General features: G+C 37.6%; 1 protein-coding gene across 2 annotated transcripts; it reads left to right on the forward strand.

The window, feature by feature from the left end:
* The first annotated feature begins 4 nt into the window (after window positions 1–4).
* Window positions 5–18,605, forward strand: LOC140921440 (KH domain-containing RNA-binding protein QKI-like). Of its 2 annotated transcripts, none has more exons than XM_073371438.1 (9): window positions 5–221; window positions 3,917–4,065; window positions 5,958–6,074; window positions 6,866–7,009; window positions 8,172–8,250; window positions 8,724–8,810; window positions 10,322–10,420; window positions 10,858–10,909; window positions 17,530–18,605. In XM_073371438.1, the coding sequence occupies exons 1-8, from the start codon at window positions 110–112 to the stop codon at window positions 10,905–10,907; spliced, it is 837 nt and encodes a 278-aa protein (XP_073227539.1). In that variant the 5' UTR covers window positions 5–109; the 3' UTR covers window positions 10,908–10,909; window positions 17,530–18,605. The 2 variants fall into 2 exon arrangements, with proteins under 2 accessions (XP_073227539.1, XP_073227547.1); XM_073371446.1 differs by lacking the exon at window positions 17,530–18,605 and adding an exon at window positions 11,839–13,821.
* Window positions 18,606–18,746: the final 141 nt, after the last annotated feature.

Raw genomic sequence — 18,746 nt, forward strand, 5'->3', positions numbered from 1 at the left:
ATGTCGATCATCACAAGGCCTGATCATCAGTCGTAAAAGGACGCATCGTGGTGCCTATTGCTTTTATTACATGTTTCTTTTTACGTTCTACTAACCCATAACAGCAACAATGTCTTGTTCTGTCGCCTCTTCTGAATACCTTAACGAACTACTGAGCGACAAAACAACAGTATCGAAAATGCCCAAGATTTTTCTTCACGCCGAACGGCTGCTGGATCAAGGTACTGTGTGTTTGTTGCTGCGCGTTAACTCCAAATTTAATGTAATAATAACGGCAGTTTATGTTAAATAATAATCGGTAAATGAACATAAATAATCACCAGCAGAGAGAAATATAACTATGCTAGGTAATATCTAATTATTTTCAGAGGTTGAGTTTGTTCTAACACGAGTTAAGCTTAAAATCTGTCAGCAAAAAACCCGTAATCGAACGACAGTGCGAGCTAACGTGGACGAATCTTCTATTTGTTTGACCGACATCCGGACACCATGTCCTGTGTTTACGGTACAGCGATTTTATTTTAGTTTAGCATCTGTGAGACACCAGGGATTACAAGAAATCATCTTGAGGTTTGTTTTATGTATATGACATTTTGCTTATACTCTGTTATCTATTTTTTTCTTTGCATCGCATAGATCATAGAAAAGAGCATTGCCCCGATCAACGCTGTTGCCAGCGCGTTTTTTGTTATAAATGTGTTCCTCTTTGCTATTCGTTTCCTTGTGATTCATATGGTATCGTTTAAAAGATTCTTTGGGAATATATATATGTATCCTAGACTTCAATGTTTAAATGGGCTATTTGGGTTATTTCTGTTGTAAGCATTATGAGTGTTTTGTTGTGATTTTCTGTTTCATTGCCCCGCGTTCAATTCTATTGAACAAGATTTCTTTTGACTCAGTGGGACATTTGAATATTTTATCCGCCTTGTGGAAAGCCGTTATGCAACGCAGTTTTGAAATACTTTTGTTGTCATTGTTTAGTTCTGTGATGACAATAAATCCTAGTGCATTTATTGAGCTTAAACTAAATAAGAGGGCAGTGCAATCCCGTGAAATGGATCTCTTAGCTTCGTTCAACCTTAGCCTACTTGTGGAAGATACTTGCTGTAAATTTCACGGTTGTTACTTTTCGTCGCCGACTTCGTTTTGTTTTTGTTCTTGGATGTAAACAAAATCAAAACATTTGATTTAAACCTGGAAAGTCTTTTGTTAACCGCGTTTCAGTGCTTGAAACGCTTGACGGTCCGTGAAATTACATGTTCCTGATGAAGTAGAATCGTCACGCTTGTAATTCAATCTCCTTTGAACTCATTTCTTTGAAAATCACGGTGAGAATTTGACCTGATTGAGTCCGGAATTATTCATCACTGAGTGTCCCAACGGAGAAATCAAACGATCGGGAATTATCAAGTCATAATTGAGTGCTTTGGATCAAAGCTAACATATTCGTAAATGAGGCCTTCCTTTAATTTCGTATCCAATTTGTTCAACGATTTGATAACTTGTAAGGAATTCACTTATAGGAATGTGGGATGATTATCGTTTTTTTCTTGATAAGAGCCAGATGCTCTTATTAACGTGTCGTTATTTAGCCAAACAGATCGGGTCACCGATGAACCGAAAGTATAATTTAGAAATCGGCTGTCTGACCACAGATCCACAGGCAAAGATATTGAATTTGTGGTGAGGCGTTTTAATTTGTTGTGGGTTCCTCCTTGTGATTAAGTGGACTTTGAAATTGAGAAGAAATTGATCTGTGCTGGCTAGCACAGGATATTTGTGTCACATTGCTCTCAGTCACAGAAAAAGGATCTGACATGTCTCATATCAATCTGTCAAAACAAGTTCCAGGAAAACAGATGAGATTTGACAACTTCTTTTCCTGCCCTTCTGCTTACTGCCAACAAATATCCAAGTGTTTATTTATTTTTGGCCCTCAACAGCTAAATCATTCGACCTGTCTCTGAATTCTCAGGGTAATTTGATTTCTTTGTAATAAATGAAGCCAATATTTTTGAAATTCAATTTTGTTTTGCTTCTCCAAATAAAGTCCATGTTTGATGTAAACAGCATCCTGGCTCAGTCTTAATTCTCTAAGGTTTTGATTCCTTTTGCCAGCTCCTGCCATCTGCAGTAAGTAAAAAAGAACCCTCATCTGATGAGGTTGTAAATGTAATTTAGTTCCTCTTCAAAACTTTTAACAGTGAATTACGTTTCTCTTTGTGTCCAACTCCCAAGAAGCAACAATTCACTCAACCAACAATTTTTTATTCCTTCTGAAATAGTACATAGTTACTGTATTAATTTTGAAAGGCTGTATTTTAAGTTGTGGGACTGAAGAATTTAACTGAAGTCCCTCATTTGCATATATATTAATCTGAGGAAATGGAATTAACATGTACATGTTGAACTTACCGTAGTGGTAATAATTTGGCTTTTATGTAAGGTACAAGAAAGGCTGCTTGATCATTGAGCAGTATATATACAAAATATGTTATAAGGATTTTTAAATTCATTAATTTTTTGGAACCCATTTCCAAAGGAATTTTTTCAATTTGATGTGAGTCAATGCCATTGTCTTTCAAAATGCTTGCTACAAGGTTTTGAAATGAGAACCAAAATACACTATAAATACGTCCTTGCAATAAATTAAGAATTATAGTAAAACTGCATGGCTATTGGGAAAAATTTCAGTGAATACAATATTTATTATTTAAAAAATGTATTTGTATCCCTTTACATCAGTCAAATATTTTTTGAAACCTATATCCTAATCCTTCTGGTAGCACTAGTACCAGATTATTTTTACACCTTCCTCTGCAAAACCTGTCCTTTAAAGGCTGCCTCCCACACATTTCCAGTTACCAGGGTGACCTCGGGCACCAAAAGGATTTAAGGTTAGGTTTTTCTTACACAAATCTATTTTTAATGGCATATGCATTATGGAGATAAAAGTTGCAAATCATCCTGCTGTGCAGAAACTATTGAAATAAAATAATTATATGTCTTGTAGTTCACTTTTATCCTTGGTTGACATTTGTATTTTCCTCTGTTTCTGGGTACGGTAGAGTATGATAATGAGTTTGAAACAAAGGAAAATAAAGTTAATGCCAAGAATAAAATTGAACCACAACATACATTTTCAAATCTAATACAGAAGTATTTTTGTTATTCTTATATGTTCTGTGTTATTTGTTTGTCCATGGATATAAAATTTTGGGGAATGGCTCACCAGTATCCCAGCAATACTCTATTCATGTCTGACATTCAATTACAGGGAAAAGAGAATGAAGTATTATTTTATTTCCTCCTGTTGTTTGATAGTTTTTAAATACTTGAATTTCCTTTTGGGTATATGGTAGCAAGTAGCTGTAACCTGATTTCAGGTTCATTTTCAGTGTTGTGTCTTTTTTGTGGCTTAAGCTCAGAGGAAATGTGGCTGAATTGCTGAAACACTAGCATATCAAAATTTTGTTGGTGAAAATGTTGGTGTCGTGGAGCCGGCTGTGTATTCATTGCCGTGATATTCATAAAAATAGTTCTTGCATGACAAAATCCTCTTCTGTAATAAGAAAAATATCAAGCTACCCAAAAGTGACAATCCGGCTCCTTAATAAAAGATGGAAAATGTTGTTGAAGGTAATCTTGTAAAATCTCAATATTGAGATAATTATACAACAAAATTGAAAAAAAAATATTGTAGAACTTTTAATTCTCAAGGCTTTCTAATGTTGAGCATAGCATCAATGTTACAAAATTATATTATGAAAGTGAACATGATATATTAATATTAGTTCTTTTGACAATAAGCAAATGCTGAGAAGGCCAATAAATTAATGGATGCCATGTTGATGAAAATGCCTGTAGGCTTCTTAAACCATGACATCTCTAAATCAATTTTCATCTTTACTAGAAATCAACAGAGTCAGAAATGAGCTGTTTCATGGGGTTGTAAAGAATGAACCAGACAGCGGCTTCACAGAACTTCAGCTTCCAACGGCATCAGGACCAAGAGTGAAATTGGCAGAAAAAGTTTATGCTCCAGTAAAAGAGTATCCTAAGGTACTATTGCATATTTATGTACCAATGTTATAACCGCACCAACAATAGCATACAAGTAATATAGAAGAATTATTTTAGGCACTTAGATGATCTTTTTATTAAATGAGTCTGTATTTTCCATGAATTCTGTGTTTGTTGCAAAAGTTAAGATTACATTTTCTCATCTTCTTAAACAGGCTTACACTTTTTGCAAGTAAGCTCACATTTGAGTGAACTTCTCTTTTTTTCTAGACCAGGCAAAATATACAGCAATATATACTACAATAAAGCTCAAAACTAACTATGTACTCAAATAAATGGTTCTCTTCTTTGTTGATAAAAAATGACTGCAAAAGAAAGAAAAAGGACACTTAGTGGAATATTACATGACATGCTATACTGCTAACCACACCACTTGACTTTCAAAATGGCTGCCGAACAATCACAAACAACCATGCTTACTTGTAAGGTATCTTTAGTGGTAAATCACCCTGAAATAGCATTGACCTTGAAAAAATGTTTAATTCAAGGTAAAAATCATTGTTTGCTTTACTTGAATTGAGCAGTTTTTTATGAATTATGTGAGTTTTCTTGATATTGTCAAGTTATCGCATGTCGCTTCTACAAAAGTAACGAAGGCGAGCCTGTGGATGGAAACTTAAAATAAATGTGGTAAGAGGTCTGTAGTTTGAAAGAATAATTTAATTTGAAAATGCAAAGCAATTTTTAAAAAACTTATCGATTGAAGTGATCGAAACATCGATGAAATCGAAGGTAAGCCCTGAGGATGTATTTTTAGGTTCAGAGTCCCCCACCCATCTGGATTTCCAGAGCCGTAAACCCCTCCTCCCATGAGATTTTCCAGCATGCCTTCCGTCGTGGGGGTGTGGATTTTTTCTGGAATAACCCGGTGATGCATGCAGACTGACTTGCACTAAGCCAAAGCTAAAAATAGACACTGGATTTCATTTGCTTTGGTGTGGACTGTTTTTAGTTTTTTTTAGCTGTCTCTAATTTGATTAGGTAGTAAAAAATTGTAGGTGGTGGCTCAATATGTGCCACTCAACTGCTCACTCTCTCAGGTGGATGTCTTCGTAATTAGATCAGTTAAATGAGGGGGATGATATCAAAGCTACAGTATTGTCACAGAAAGCATTAATAACTTGCAGAATGTCCATCAAAAACTATTTGCTAGCTGTAATCTGCATAGCACCAATGATTTTGAATTAGACTGCAAAGGTTGACCCAGCAGGGACTGGCAAAGTTTTAACTTTACAGTTATGGTTCAGTGACTTAATGACTATCAGCTAGAATCTTCTTGCCAAGATTCAGAGTGCGCAAATGTCACTACAGTATTACCATAAGGTGAAATTGAAAAGACCAGTTTATTCAATGGTGTATTGAATTGAAAAAAAAATGAATTCAACGAGGACAGACAACAAATTTCAAAAGTAGGTTGAGTTTGACGGCAAATTGTTGCTCAAAAATTAATATCCAAAAGTCGTAACTATTCATCAGTAGGATGCCTAAAATGTGTGCAATTCCTCAATTGGTTTCAGCTCCATTAAATCCTGTACCAATATTAATGGTAGAACATTTTAAGGGGAGCCACCCACAATGTGAGCACAGTTACTGTCACTGCTGAGCTTGTAACACTATTTTTGAGGTATCTGTTTAAATTAAACCAATCTTCATATTTTTTGTAAGCTTGTTAGCAAATATCTTTGTGTAATCAGGATCCAGTCAAAACCCAAAACCACCCATGTACAGAATTCTCTTCCTTTCCCTTCTCCTCTAAGTTATTTACGAGTGAAGAAAGGAATGCAAAAAATACAAACCCTGTGAATATGGGCCTGTAAGAAATTTACCATCGACATGTATATGTACATTAATTTGTTGAAATTTTGTTTCAGTTTAATTTTGTTGGTAGAGTAATTGGTCCCAGAGGCATGACACTAAGAGAAGTAGAAACGACGACAGGTTGTAAACTTTTAGTTCGTGGGAAAGGATCAATGAAGGACAAAAAATTGGTTAGTAAATTATTTAATCGTGATGAAAAGCATTAAGTTAGTATTTTAGTACGATAATAGTCAGGCCTTCTGATTGGGTAATACTTACGCCAATTCTTGGAGGGTCACTGCAACAGCGCATAGCACCACTGTTTTATTACTTTGGGCTGGTAACAATCTCTGCCTCCTTGACAGTGTGCAAAGAAAGTAGTGTCTGATAGCCTGGGGCTAGTGGATTTTGCTATTGGGCTAGTGAGTTCTGTTTGTAACTTGCCGGACAGGCAAGTGAAGTTTTTTTGAGGAATTCAAATTGCAAAGAACTGTGAAATCAATTCTGCTCATCAAAATGTTTTGGGGGCTAGTTGAAATGATGTTTGGGCTAGTATATGCTAGCTTCAGCTTGCCCAAATGGAAAGCTTTAAAAATGACTTTCTTTGCACCCTGCCCCACAAGAGTTACAGTGTAGACCACCACAGCGATAACTGTGTGAGTTTGTTAATGTCCCGTACAGGATTTACATGTGCAAGGATTGTGGGATGAGGCCAAGGACTCTCCTTATCCAAGAAGACTAGAACGTCTAACCATTAATTTTTGTAGGCAGCACTTTCTCCTCAGTCATTTGAAATACCCTGAGGCTATGTTGGTCCTGCCGGGGTTTGAACCAGTGGCCTCCCGCTTGAAAGACCGGCACCTATCCAACTGAGCTACCCAGGTGGTGGTGCATTAAGAAAACTTAAATTATGCAGCATTTTCAGGGCAGGTACCACTGTGTCCATAACAATTTCCACATATCCTTTGCCGTTGTTTTGCAGGAAGAAGAAAAGAAAGGCCAACCAAACTATGAACACTTAGAAGAAGATCTGCATGTGTTGATATCAGTGGATGATACAGAGGATAGAGCTAAGTTAAGGCTGTCAAAAGCTGTGGAGAAAGTTAAGGATCTTCTTCAACCTGTGGTAAGATGATAAATTTTCTTTTTGTCTCTTTGGTTCTAACTCTCTATGGTACTGAAAAACACAGAACTCTGTGAGGGTACTATGAAAGAGGTCCATTGAATTGTCACACCGGAGGATATCTTCAAACTCAAAATTGAGATGGGCATACCCATTCGCTGGCTTATCCGGAGAGAAGTTAAGAGAGAAGTAATGAATACTTGCTGTTGATTAAAATAATACTGCAGGAACTTGACAGTCATCGGGTGCTGCACTTTTCTTGTATTTGTAAAAACCAGTCCTGGCTTAATTTGTGTTCACACCCATACATCTACATTTATGTAAAGGTGTCAAAATAATAGCTACACTAGAGAACTTCAGGATCTTCTTTTGGGGAAGGGAATCGTACACAGATGCCTTTACACCCTAGTCTTCTTGACCAACATCAATTTTCTCCTAACAATGTCCATACGTTGTCAAGAGAAATGGTTATGAGAATTAATCAAATGATCTCCAAAGAGAAAATGCTTTGATCTTTTATTAAACTCTCTCAACTTATCTCTAAGGAAATGTATGAATATCAGTGTGGAGAATTTGTATGTGGATATTGGGACTATAAGGGCTAAAGTGCAAATTGGAGTGACAAATATTAATGTAGAAAGCAAAAAGAAATGCAATCCAGTTAGTACAACACAGTGTTGCCCATTTTTAGATTTGCATTGTCCTTAAAGAGGCTGTGTCACGGCAGTCCAGTTCATTTTGTTCAATTTTGCCAATTACGCGTCCTCAATCGCTATGGAACTTAAAGTAAGCAAAGAAATTACATGTAAATGACAAAATCAGAGATCCGAGACACACAAATATGTCTCCTGAGCATTATTTTTGAAGTTGCAAGCAGCAGGGATCAACTTTGAAAAACTTTTAGGCTGAACAGTTTTCAAAATCGTAATTTCAATCCGTTTTGCTCATCCGTGACATCTGTTGTTTCTGTTATATGTTATTTTAACCTTCCTTTAAGGTTTTAAGTGGTTTTTTAATTTTTATCTTAATTTAATGGGCATTTTGTAGTTTCCTAATTTGGCTGAATTTCGTGACACAGCTCTTTTAAGTGTCCTAAAGGGCCAGAAAAAAAGCACAATCTACTTCCTGACCCGCTCTTTATTTGTCGCTGTTTTTGTTATCCTAGGATGAAGGTGAAGATGAATTAAAAAAGAAACAACTGAAAGATTTGGCTTTGATGAATGGAACCCTTAGAGAACAAGCAGGTTAGAGTTTGTATTTGTTGATTTCCCTATGATACATGTAAAAGTACAGTGAACTAAGCAAACATGGCAGACGTGAAGCAGATGCATGTACATGTATGTGTCAGTTGGATGAGGATACGTATCAGCGCTGACAAGCATCTGCATCAGCTGAGATGTGTCAAGCAGGAGAAGGTTTCTCTTTCATTATTCACTATAATCACAGCTTTGCTTTCTGTGGGATTGTGCACACTTCAATTTGTTATATTATTTTGGCAACGCTGTGACTTAGCAACAGCGTCACAGTGAACATCCATCATTCCAAGAAATGATTAGGCAGGACAGGGATTTTGGAGCTGTTTCACAGATGGATTTAACCAGAGGTTTAGTTTTGTCTGTGGTGCAGACTATAGATTAGGAAAGATACGGTTTTTGTGCAAGGTTTTAAAGTTGCTGTGAGGTTTTTCCCTTGACAGCTTTATCTTTTTTTCCCTTAGGTGGTGCTGCAGTTCTACATAATGGTCTCCTGGGAATGCCTATTACACCTGCATTAGCTGGATATTCATTCGCCCCTCGACCTGCAGGTAAGGCTCATAATTTCAGGGTTCACATCTCATGGTGTTAGTTCTTCAAAGTACCTTAACCATTTTACATTGGAAGATAAAATAGCTGTGATCCAAAACAACTATAAAACATGTATCACACCCTTTTGGTACATTTCTTTGCTGTTACCGCATGAATACTACATGTATATGAATTTTCCTTATGCGACACTTTATGGGGGACTTAAATACTCCATGACAAAATTTTTCTTTCTCTGTTTCTGAACTTGGATGCAGTCTGCACAAATTCATCTCCAGGTCAGTTGTCAAGTTGAATCAGGTTGATTGGGTCCCGATAAAGTTCAAACCGACAAGAATTAACTGTTAAGTTTAAATTCAGGTGCACAAGATTATAGAATTGCACCAGACCCATGTCTGGGACTTGCAAAGGCAAGCAGTTTCTTTCAGTGATACTTTGATAGCCCGGTGACAGTGTGGATGATATCATGTAGAAGAAACTCAGTCATCATCCTTACCTATGTCACATTCAATACTGTCTTTATTTATATATCATGCACTTAGTTTGGCTTTGGCTTTATCTTTAAAATGTGATGGAGGAAAACACAGCTTGAGATTGGTGGCCACTGATTCTGGACCAGTTAAGCAGCATGGTCCATCTTGTGTTTGTTTCAAAATAAAGTGATGTTTCTGCTTAATTTTTAATGCTAATAGTATGCAAAGATATTCTGTTGACCATTTTCACCAAGACCATAGTGCACCTTGTTTACACCCCAGAATTTTGCATCACCATTGTCTTTGGTTTCTCTTGGGACAACTGTAATACCCAGGAGAAATTGGAAATAATAATAATAATAATAATAATAATAATAATAATAATAATAATAATAATAATAATAATAATAATAATTTAGTCATTTATAGTTCGCTTTCAACATGCTAGGTGATCAAAAGTGCATTACAACAATAAATAACCTAAAAACTATACAAATAATAGAAATATACAAATATAATTAATATCTGAGAGATATTAAAGCCAATTTAAAAGAAAAGGTTTAAGATTAGACTTATAAGTAGAAATACATTTGATGCTATGGAGGCTAACAGGAAGAACATCCCATAAAGTGGGCGCAGCCAGACTGAAGGATCTGTTACCAAATGACTTTTTCATTTTCTCTGATCGATGCTTTAATAAAACACCTTCATTAGAGCGCAGCAAATAGCGCGTATTAGTCTTAGTATGAATTAAATCAATGATGTAACGAGGTGCCATGCCATAGAGGGCTTTGAAATAATAATTATGTAAAATTGTGGAAGTAAACAATGTTCATTATGGTCGCAGTGAAAACAATAAATTGAGCAGTCAACCGCCATTAATTGACCACTTAATGGAAGTTCAGCAGTGCTGTCTTTGAATATTACATTTAAGGGAGGTGTCACTCGTTGAAAGGGGGAACCTTACTTGAATTGGGGCACTACAGGTGTAATTGGAGCTCATTGAACGCTAAATTAACTGTTTTTGTATAATGTTTCAGTTCCTAGTGCTTACCCTGCTGGCTTCGCCGGCTTGGATTTCACGGCGTATGGTGCCAGAGGAACTATTTTCGACTATGGGTTAGAACCATCCATTCTTGGTGAGTTTAACTTTAATCTTGCTTTTTTTAACACTTTGGAAAGCTTAACCTTGATTTGTCTTTTTCCTTGTTTGAAACCCATTTAAGACAGCATTTACCGACTTTTTGTTTGTTTTAACTTTACCTACTGATTTCTAGACCAAATTAACTCTTTAGTGAATGTAAAACCAACAGCAAGACAATCTTTGAAAACTATGTATCTTTGTCACTGAAATGTTTTGCAGTATTGACAAGCGATAATTTGTAAACTGATTCATGGCTGTCATTAAGGGCTCCCAGCTACTATGACCCAGACCCCTGGCTACTTTTTGTATGAGAATCTGAAGAAGCTCCCAAGCTTTTCAATTCCCTACCTACTAGTTGTATGTGCCTGGCAACTTGATATCTGAGTGACAGCCAAAGGGGGTTTGCGATTGATGAGTGCTTTGATGTTTTAGGTGCAGTAAAACCAAGGAGACCTGTGAGAGAACATCCCTATCAGAGATGAAGGTGAGTAGAAAGGGAACCTTGTTATAGAGCGATTTTCGTATGACCTTGAAATGAAATCACGCGAACAAAACAGAAACAACAAAATAATAAATGGAAACAGAGTGATTTGATGGGTTTGTTTAATGGATACAAACGCGCATGGTTTTTGGTTAGTTATTAAAGTGAACGTTCAGCTGAAAAAACTTCATGCCCGAAGAACTTTCTAGAAATCAGACGACACGTCACTTTGACGTTATACTGCAACACAATTGGCCAATCGAACAATGCCTTCTCCATAAAAACCCTAATATTATCGGGGTTTTCTTTGGCTGGAAAACAAGGAGTCCATGTTTTTATCTTTCCATCCATTGGCTGATAAAACAAATAACGAACACTTACACATGTACCTGAACCATTTTTTAAGGTCACACGAAAATCGCTCTAACATCATGTGGCATTTTTAGTTTTGAGGGAAATAAGATGGTGATTCTGTGACTCACAATCTCTTGCTCACAAGGGACATTGTATTTTGAAATCTTAATCAGACAGAACTCCGCCATGAATTGTAGACTCCTGGATTTTTCAAGCTAACAGCAAATTTTAAGGACCTTTTTTTACTCCCGTTTATTGGAAAACTATAGGTTTTTAAGTTTTCTGACTAATATTCCTTCAAACTAATATTACTTTGGACCATTTAATAATCCCTGCAGACTTTTGCTGTACACTGTAAGTGCTTGTGGTTTGTCAGCAACTTGCTAGAATAATGGCTGTCACTTTACGGCTGACTACTTTCTGTGTCTTATCTGTTTAGTTTTAACTTGCTTGGTAAAGCTGCCCAGTACTATTTATCCCTACTATAAATTTACAACAATTGTGAATGCACTACCCTTGCTGCATGCCACATATATATAATATAATTTTACTAACAGGTAACTTCTCTTTTCCACTAGACTGACAATGGGTAACACTAACTCTACAGAAGGCTGATTAACCACTAGGCTAGATTTTAAAAAGCCTGGAGCTGAAAGCGCCCTTTGTTTTATTTACTGAACCACTGATCAGTTGTGGACTAATTGTGTTGCACTGATTTCCATAATTACATATGATTTTTGTATCAAATGATCTTAATATATTTCTGTATGTTTGAAAGGAATTATTGACAGTCTGATAAAATAACTGTAATATATTATTGAATTAATCAGTCCTTTGTTTAATGTGTGGTGTTGTGGCAAGCTGCCCTTTCAGCAATAAGAACCTTCTTCTAGCCCTTCTATTTTTTTCCTGGTCTTTAAAAGGTTTCTATGTTGAAGCGTTATATTTTCTAAGGTTAAGAAATTGCTAAAATAGTACTTAAGTTATGTGAAGCATATTCGTGAAATCATGCCTGAAAATTAGAAAGCATGAAGCCTGTTGAAACAAAGGCTGTTAAGGTCGTAGACTAAAGCCTAGGCCAAACGTCGAACTTTTCACGGAGACGAACCAAACCCTAATTTCAATCGACCTAAATAAAGTTAAAATCGTCTGTTGGGCCAGACGACGAACTTAGGACGCTTCGAACCAATCAACTGAATCAGACCAAAAAGCAATTTTAGGTAGCCGGCCAGTAGTAAATTTTCTCCCGAACGAAGCTAAATATACATTGTGATACAGTACAAGGTTTTAATGTACTGGTTTAGTTTGTCGCATGTCGGCGAAGATCGACGACGTTTGTCCCGGAGACGATAATTAGACGTTCTATCCGTCTGAAGCTGACGGATAGCATGTTGGACGATCCAAACTTATTCAGACGAAGTTTTTCGTGAACGTAACTTACTAAGTTTGGTTCGTCTCATGAAAAGTTCGACGTCTGGCCTAGGCCTTAAAGGAGCTGTGTCACGAAATTCAGCCAAATGAGGTAATTACAAAATGCCCGTTAGATTAAGAGAAACGTAAAAATAGCCACTTAAAACATTAAAGGAAGATTAAAATAACACAACAGAAACAACAGATGCCACGGATGGGCAAAACTGAAGAAGATTGAAACGGATTGAAATTAAGGTTTTTGAAAACTGTTCAGCCCAACAGTTTTTCAAAGTTGATCTCTGCTGTTTGCAACTTCAAATATAATGATCCAGAGACATATCTATGTGTCTCGAATCTTTGATTTTGTCATTCACATGTAATTTCTTTGCTTACATTAAGTTCCATAGCGATTACGGGCGAGCAATTGGCAAAATTAAACAAAATGAACTGGACTGCCATGACACAGCCCTTTTAATGGCTGCTTAATTTTTCTTACCCAAAAAATTTGTGGAGGCCTCAGTTAAATCTCAATTTGCTTTACTTTGTTTCTTATCAAATCAGAAACTCGGAATAATTTAAGAAAGTGTCGAGTGACTTGAAAAGCATCGTTACAACCGTCTGACACTTATGGTCTCTTGAGCTGTAAGCAGACCAAGATGTCTCCATTAAGTTACCAGTTGCTTGAAAACAAACTATTGCTGAAAGGGATACTAATTTTGTTAGTCGGGCCTTGCTAATCGCATCATGTACGAAGTAACGTATGTCGATTTAATCCGGTAAAATTTAATGGTGTTTGCTCTCTTCTTGAGTGGAAAGTAATGATTTGTGTGGACGTATCGCTTTCATAAAGCAAAGTAATTGGTTTGATTAGATACTTAGAGCAGTACTAATCGTTCAAAGTACGTAACAAATTTTAGTTTCGAAGTGTTATTTTTATCAATGTGTTATTTAGTTAGCAATCCTGCCTTGTCTGTTCTCTCATTGTGTATAAGAATTAATGTGAGGTATTTTTAGTCTTTTCCATGTTCATGAAGGGAAGCTTGCAACTAATGGTGCTTTTAATGCGTAGTCTGCTAACGTATTTGATGTGATTTTGATTTTAATGTTGTCATCACTTGATTGTAATCAATAAAGATATAATTTTGGGATTATCTTGTGTCCTCCTTATAATATTTGCTGTTTTGCAATGTTAGTAACATCTGTAACTTCTTCCCTTTTAACATCAATATTAACGGCGAAACCAGATAATGCACACATGGAAGAACAGTGACGGCTTTTTAATCACCCTCCTTGCAACTCATTGTTTTTGTGAAACTTATGCTAGACGTTTGTATAATCGACTGTCTAATTACCGTTCCCATTTCATTGCCATAAACAGTGGCTAAAATAAAAAATTCACGGAAAAAACATATTTTTTCGCAGAATTTTGAAGGGGCCGTGTCACGCTGTTTGTTATCCTTTAAAAAGCTAAAATGTGTATTACCGTTAATTGCATTCCAAAAAAATATTGTGGCCCAGTTTTGTGTCTAAGACTATATTTAGGCATTGTAACTGTTTCCTGTCGTCTCTTGCAACGGATGAAAATTTGGGCAAGTGCTATGCCTGCAAAAATCACCCAAAAAAATGATTATGGTTTGAGTTCATTGGTAAAATTTGTTTCATATCTTCTTCACCACTCTACAGGAGCATTAATTATTTTTATGTATTATTATTTAAGGCACTAAGCATACCACCGCCTGGTTAGCTCTGTTGGGAGAACACTGGTCTGCTGTTTCGGAGGTTGCGGGTTCAAACCCCGGTCGGACTAACACCCAGGGTCTTTTAAAAACTGAGAAGAAAGTGCTGGCTTTGTAATGACATCTGCAAATAGTTAGACTTTCTAGCCTTCTCGGATAAGGACGAAAAACCGTAGGTCCCGCCTCAAAGCACTTTCACGTATCTGGTTCTTTTGAGACACAAAAAACCCACACCACTGTTTGAAAAGAGTAGGGGATGTAGACGCCGGTGGGGTGGCGAACCTTTCCTGGGTTGGGTGAGTTATCTGTAAGGAGGGATCTTAATAATATAGGGATAACCTCGTGATCCTGCCTCAGGAGCCTTTATGGCTGCTACTGTAAACAGTGTATGTATGCATAGAATTGACCTGAAACAGCAATATCATCGTGACATAGTTCCTCTAAGAAGTAAGGATAAAAAACTTTTGCTCAAGAGAAGAAGAAAAAAGCCTGGGCAATTTTTCTGCCAAAGAGGTTTTATTTGAATGGTGACACCATAGGATTTCATCCACAGACTCAATACTAAATAAATAGTACCATTTGAAAGTACTGCTGAAGAGGTTTCATTTGAATGGCAACACCATAAGATTTCATCCACAGATTTAAAAGTTAGAATTACATACTAAATAAATAGTACCATGTGAAAGTACTGCCGAAGAGGTTTCATTTGAAGGTAACACTATAGGATTTCGTCCAAAGATTTAAAAGTTAGATTGACAAATCATGTCGCCATAAAGTGTTGTGGGAGTCTCCTTCATTTGTTGACTGTGATTTACTGACAATTGTGTTCGCCCAACTCGGGTACTGGCCGCTTAATAGAGTTTCTTCTGTACTATCATTTTACAAAGCGTATATGTCCTAAGGGACAAACCTGAAGTGGTCGTTCATGTCTCTCACCACACGTCATACGAATGATCATAAGAGCATTTGCAGACCCCATTTCCTTGGAGCCTGTAAACATTGCCTTTCCCAACAACGAGTTGTTTCAGACTTTCCAAAGCCTGAATGAAGTGGTTACCTGTAGTTCACGCGAAGGAGGAGGATATTTTCCTCTTTGAATTTTGATTTGCCTGCCCATAAGGTTTGATCGTTAAATTGCTAGCGTTAGGTTGCGCAGAATTTGGCTTTCGCAAACAATTTAAGTGAAACATTCGTTTCACTTAGAGACTGAAAAATTACTCAGAACAACGCAGTGAGAGTTTTAGCGTTATGTACGAGTTCGAGGTCAAGTTAAGGCCCCTTTTATGACCCAAGTCAACTTAAGCGAACGTTTATATGAGAAAAAAAATGAAGCTTCGCCCGAGACAACAGCGCTTGCTCATGATCTGATTGTTTGGCGTTGACCCGGCTGGGCGAGCAAAAGATATAAAGAAAAGTTGGCCCGGCTTGGAGGGTGACCCACCATCGAAAAGGGGTGAACCTTTTAGGCGGGTCGCCCTTCAAGCCAAGCCAACTTTTTGTTTTTCAAATAATCGGTTCGCCAGGTTTTGTAAGGAAATATATGAAACGTTGGCTCGCCCAGGGTAGCTTGGGTAGGCAGGTAACTCTTCTCGACCGGGGACAACAGTTTTCCTTATAAACTGAGCCTAAGTATTCTTGCATTCTGAATTCTCGTCGGTCAAGCAGGTAGTAGGGGGACGGTGAGAACTTATTTATTTACATCGGTTTGCTGAACCGAAGAAGATCTCAGGTCGGTGGCACATGCATTAGACTATCGAGTTCCATTCAATTATATTCCTCGAGTTCGGTGCATGCTTAACCATGTATTGTCAATTCTGAGCTCGAGAATGTGAAGATCTGGTACTTATACTTGTTCTGATCGTTGTCCACGCTAAACCGGGATATCAAACCAAATCCTGTTGGAGCATTTTCATTGTTAGTTTTCAGTATGAAATATGAAACTGTTGTGAGTGAACTACTTCAGACTGTAAGTTTTCTCTCCCATTCTCGAATGCTTGTATAATTAATTAGCTTAATACCCTCAAACGGCTTCCAAAAGCACGATGATGTCAAACATCGTCCCACGATGGCAAATCACGTGCTAGCTAGCAGAAGCTTTAGAGCATACTTCATGTTTTAGCACTCTTCGCACTAATCAAGTCTCGCTCTCATTTCTACTTCTTCTGTGACATTTAGGTCAAATTTTGTCTGACATTGTTCTTCTTACACGGTTTTTCAAAAGTTTCAAGACTGACCCTTAATAGTCTAACTGTACCTTCCAATAACCCAACTTGACATCTACGAGTGGGAAGTACGTTGGTCTCACTCTCGTCTTCATGCTGATAGCCTGCCATAAAAAGAGGAAGGGGTAATTTGGGCACGCGAGGGAGAAAGGAAAGGAACCCTCCTCCCTCCTCCCTCGCGCGCGGTCTCGCGCCCTAATTCCCTTTCCCTTCCCTTTCGAACGCCTGCCACGCAGGCCATCATGCTGAGGAAATTAGGGACCTTAAGAAACTTCAACGGCGAGGGCAACGGCAACCGTCAAAAAGAAATAGGTAAAGATTTGCAAAACAACAACTCTGCACGTGCATCACGCTTTTTTTGTACATTTCTTTGCTGTCCCTGCACGACTACGACGTGAAATGACCAAACAAATTTAAAGTTTTTTGAGGACTGGAACGGCAAGGCGATAAATTCTACCATCTCTGTCTGAACTCGGGTGAGGCCCCCCTCTCTTCAGCTCTAACATGAATTCCCTTCTTTTATGTAACTGGGCGACTTGGGATGATCGTGAAATTGTTTGCAAGGACGCGGAATCTATTTTTCAGCGAGGTTTTCATGGACGTCGCCGTTCTCGGATCGTAAGGTCCCTATTTAACAAGCGTGACACAACTGACTATCAATTTATAGAAGTGGTGAGGATACGTTACCTCTGGTACGAGGAGTACGAGAAGTACTCCTATTTGATTTGTGTTACTGATACTTGACAAACCTTTGAAAGAAGGAATTCCCCCCCACCCACCCACCCAAAGGTGGTTGTAACGGAGGAAAGTCGTACCCCTTGCTGCAAAAATCAGACATTTAGGGCTGACTCTTTTATCATGCTTTTTACGCTTGCTAATATACGATCTTTTTTCATTTCAGGTATTAAAGTTGGAAGTTCACTGCCATTACTGAACGGGGAGAAAATGAAATGATACTACCAAATTATATTACAAAATTATTATTATTGTTATTTTTATCCAGAGAATTCCTACTCGTATCGATGAACACCGTGATTCCCATTTTGTGATTTTTTATGTCAATGCGTGTGCTGTCTGTCGATAAAATCAAATTGCGGTTTAAGAAATGCCCTTTAAAAGAGACGAATATGAAGATTTCGGAAAGTGTTATAACTACTCGTCTCCCTCTCGTAACTGTTCCTGTTCCTGCTTATACAACTCTACTATTTTTGTTGACAATTTATGCCTTTACTCCAGACTATCAATAGTCCATGGAAAAAGGGCTTTTGGGACGACTGCAGATCACTTCAATAGTGCTCTGGTTTCACCGAACAAGAAAAATTCCTTGTGCCATTTAGCGCACACTATTCTAGGCATGTGTGTTATAAGTGAGTCTATGACAGTGCCTGTCACAGGTGTGAATGCTTGTTGCTAATCTCTAGGCGCTCTCGGCGATTGGAAAATTCTGTTCATAAGCAAAACTTCTGTTCTTTTTTGACGTTGGCAGAAAACGAACTGTGCAAAGCGAAATAATGTAACAAGCACCATGCACTCTTAAAAATTGATGACCACGGTCGCCATCCTGTTTCGTATGGCTTCTGTGGACAAGAAAGCCAACGGGGGTAAAAATTCGCTTTCTATTTGGGCAGTGATGTTTGCAACTACTCCACACGCGCTACCGAGATTAGCTGCGGAATGCCTCGTTTCACCGACGAGTGCGAGGGTTCCAGTCGAGCGTCATATAAGAACATCTAGCAGTAGATATTGAATGCATTAGCTAGACAACCTGTCTCAGGTCTTATCTAGATCGTTGAGGTGGGTTCTTAGACTTAACTTTTGCGTGCGTGGAAACAAATTGTACGTGTATTTACTCAGTCATGTAAATGCTTGCTCTGAATAAGCAGCAAAATCATTTCAGATTAATATATTGATTTCAGATATTTTTACAGAAAAATTAATATAAACGATATAAGAAGTAATAAAAGTTTCAAAAATGGTCTTTGTGGCAACGTCTTTCTGGTGCTATGTTAGAAAGCAATCAAAACACTAATCAATTCGCGGATCTATAATGTTTCGAACCCGCACTACATTTTCCAGACAGTATGTGAGTAAGCATATGTATGCAGATGCTGACGTCCA

The sequence above is a fragment of the Porites lutea genome, chromosome 1 (genome assembly GCF_958299795.1).
Source record: "Porites lutea chromosome 1, jaPorLute2.1, whole genome shotgun sequence".
NCBI lineage: Eukaryota > Metazoa > Cnidaria > Anthozoa > Scleractinia > Poritidae > Porites > Porites lutea.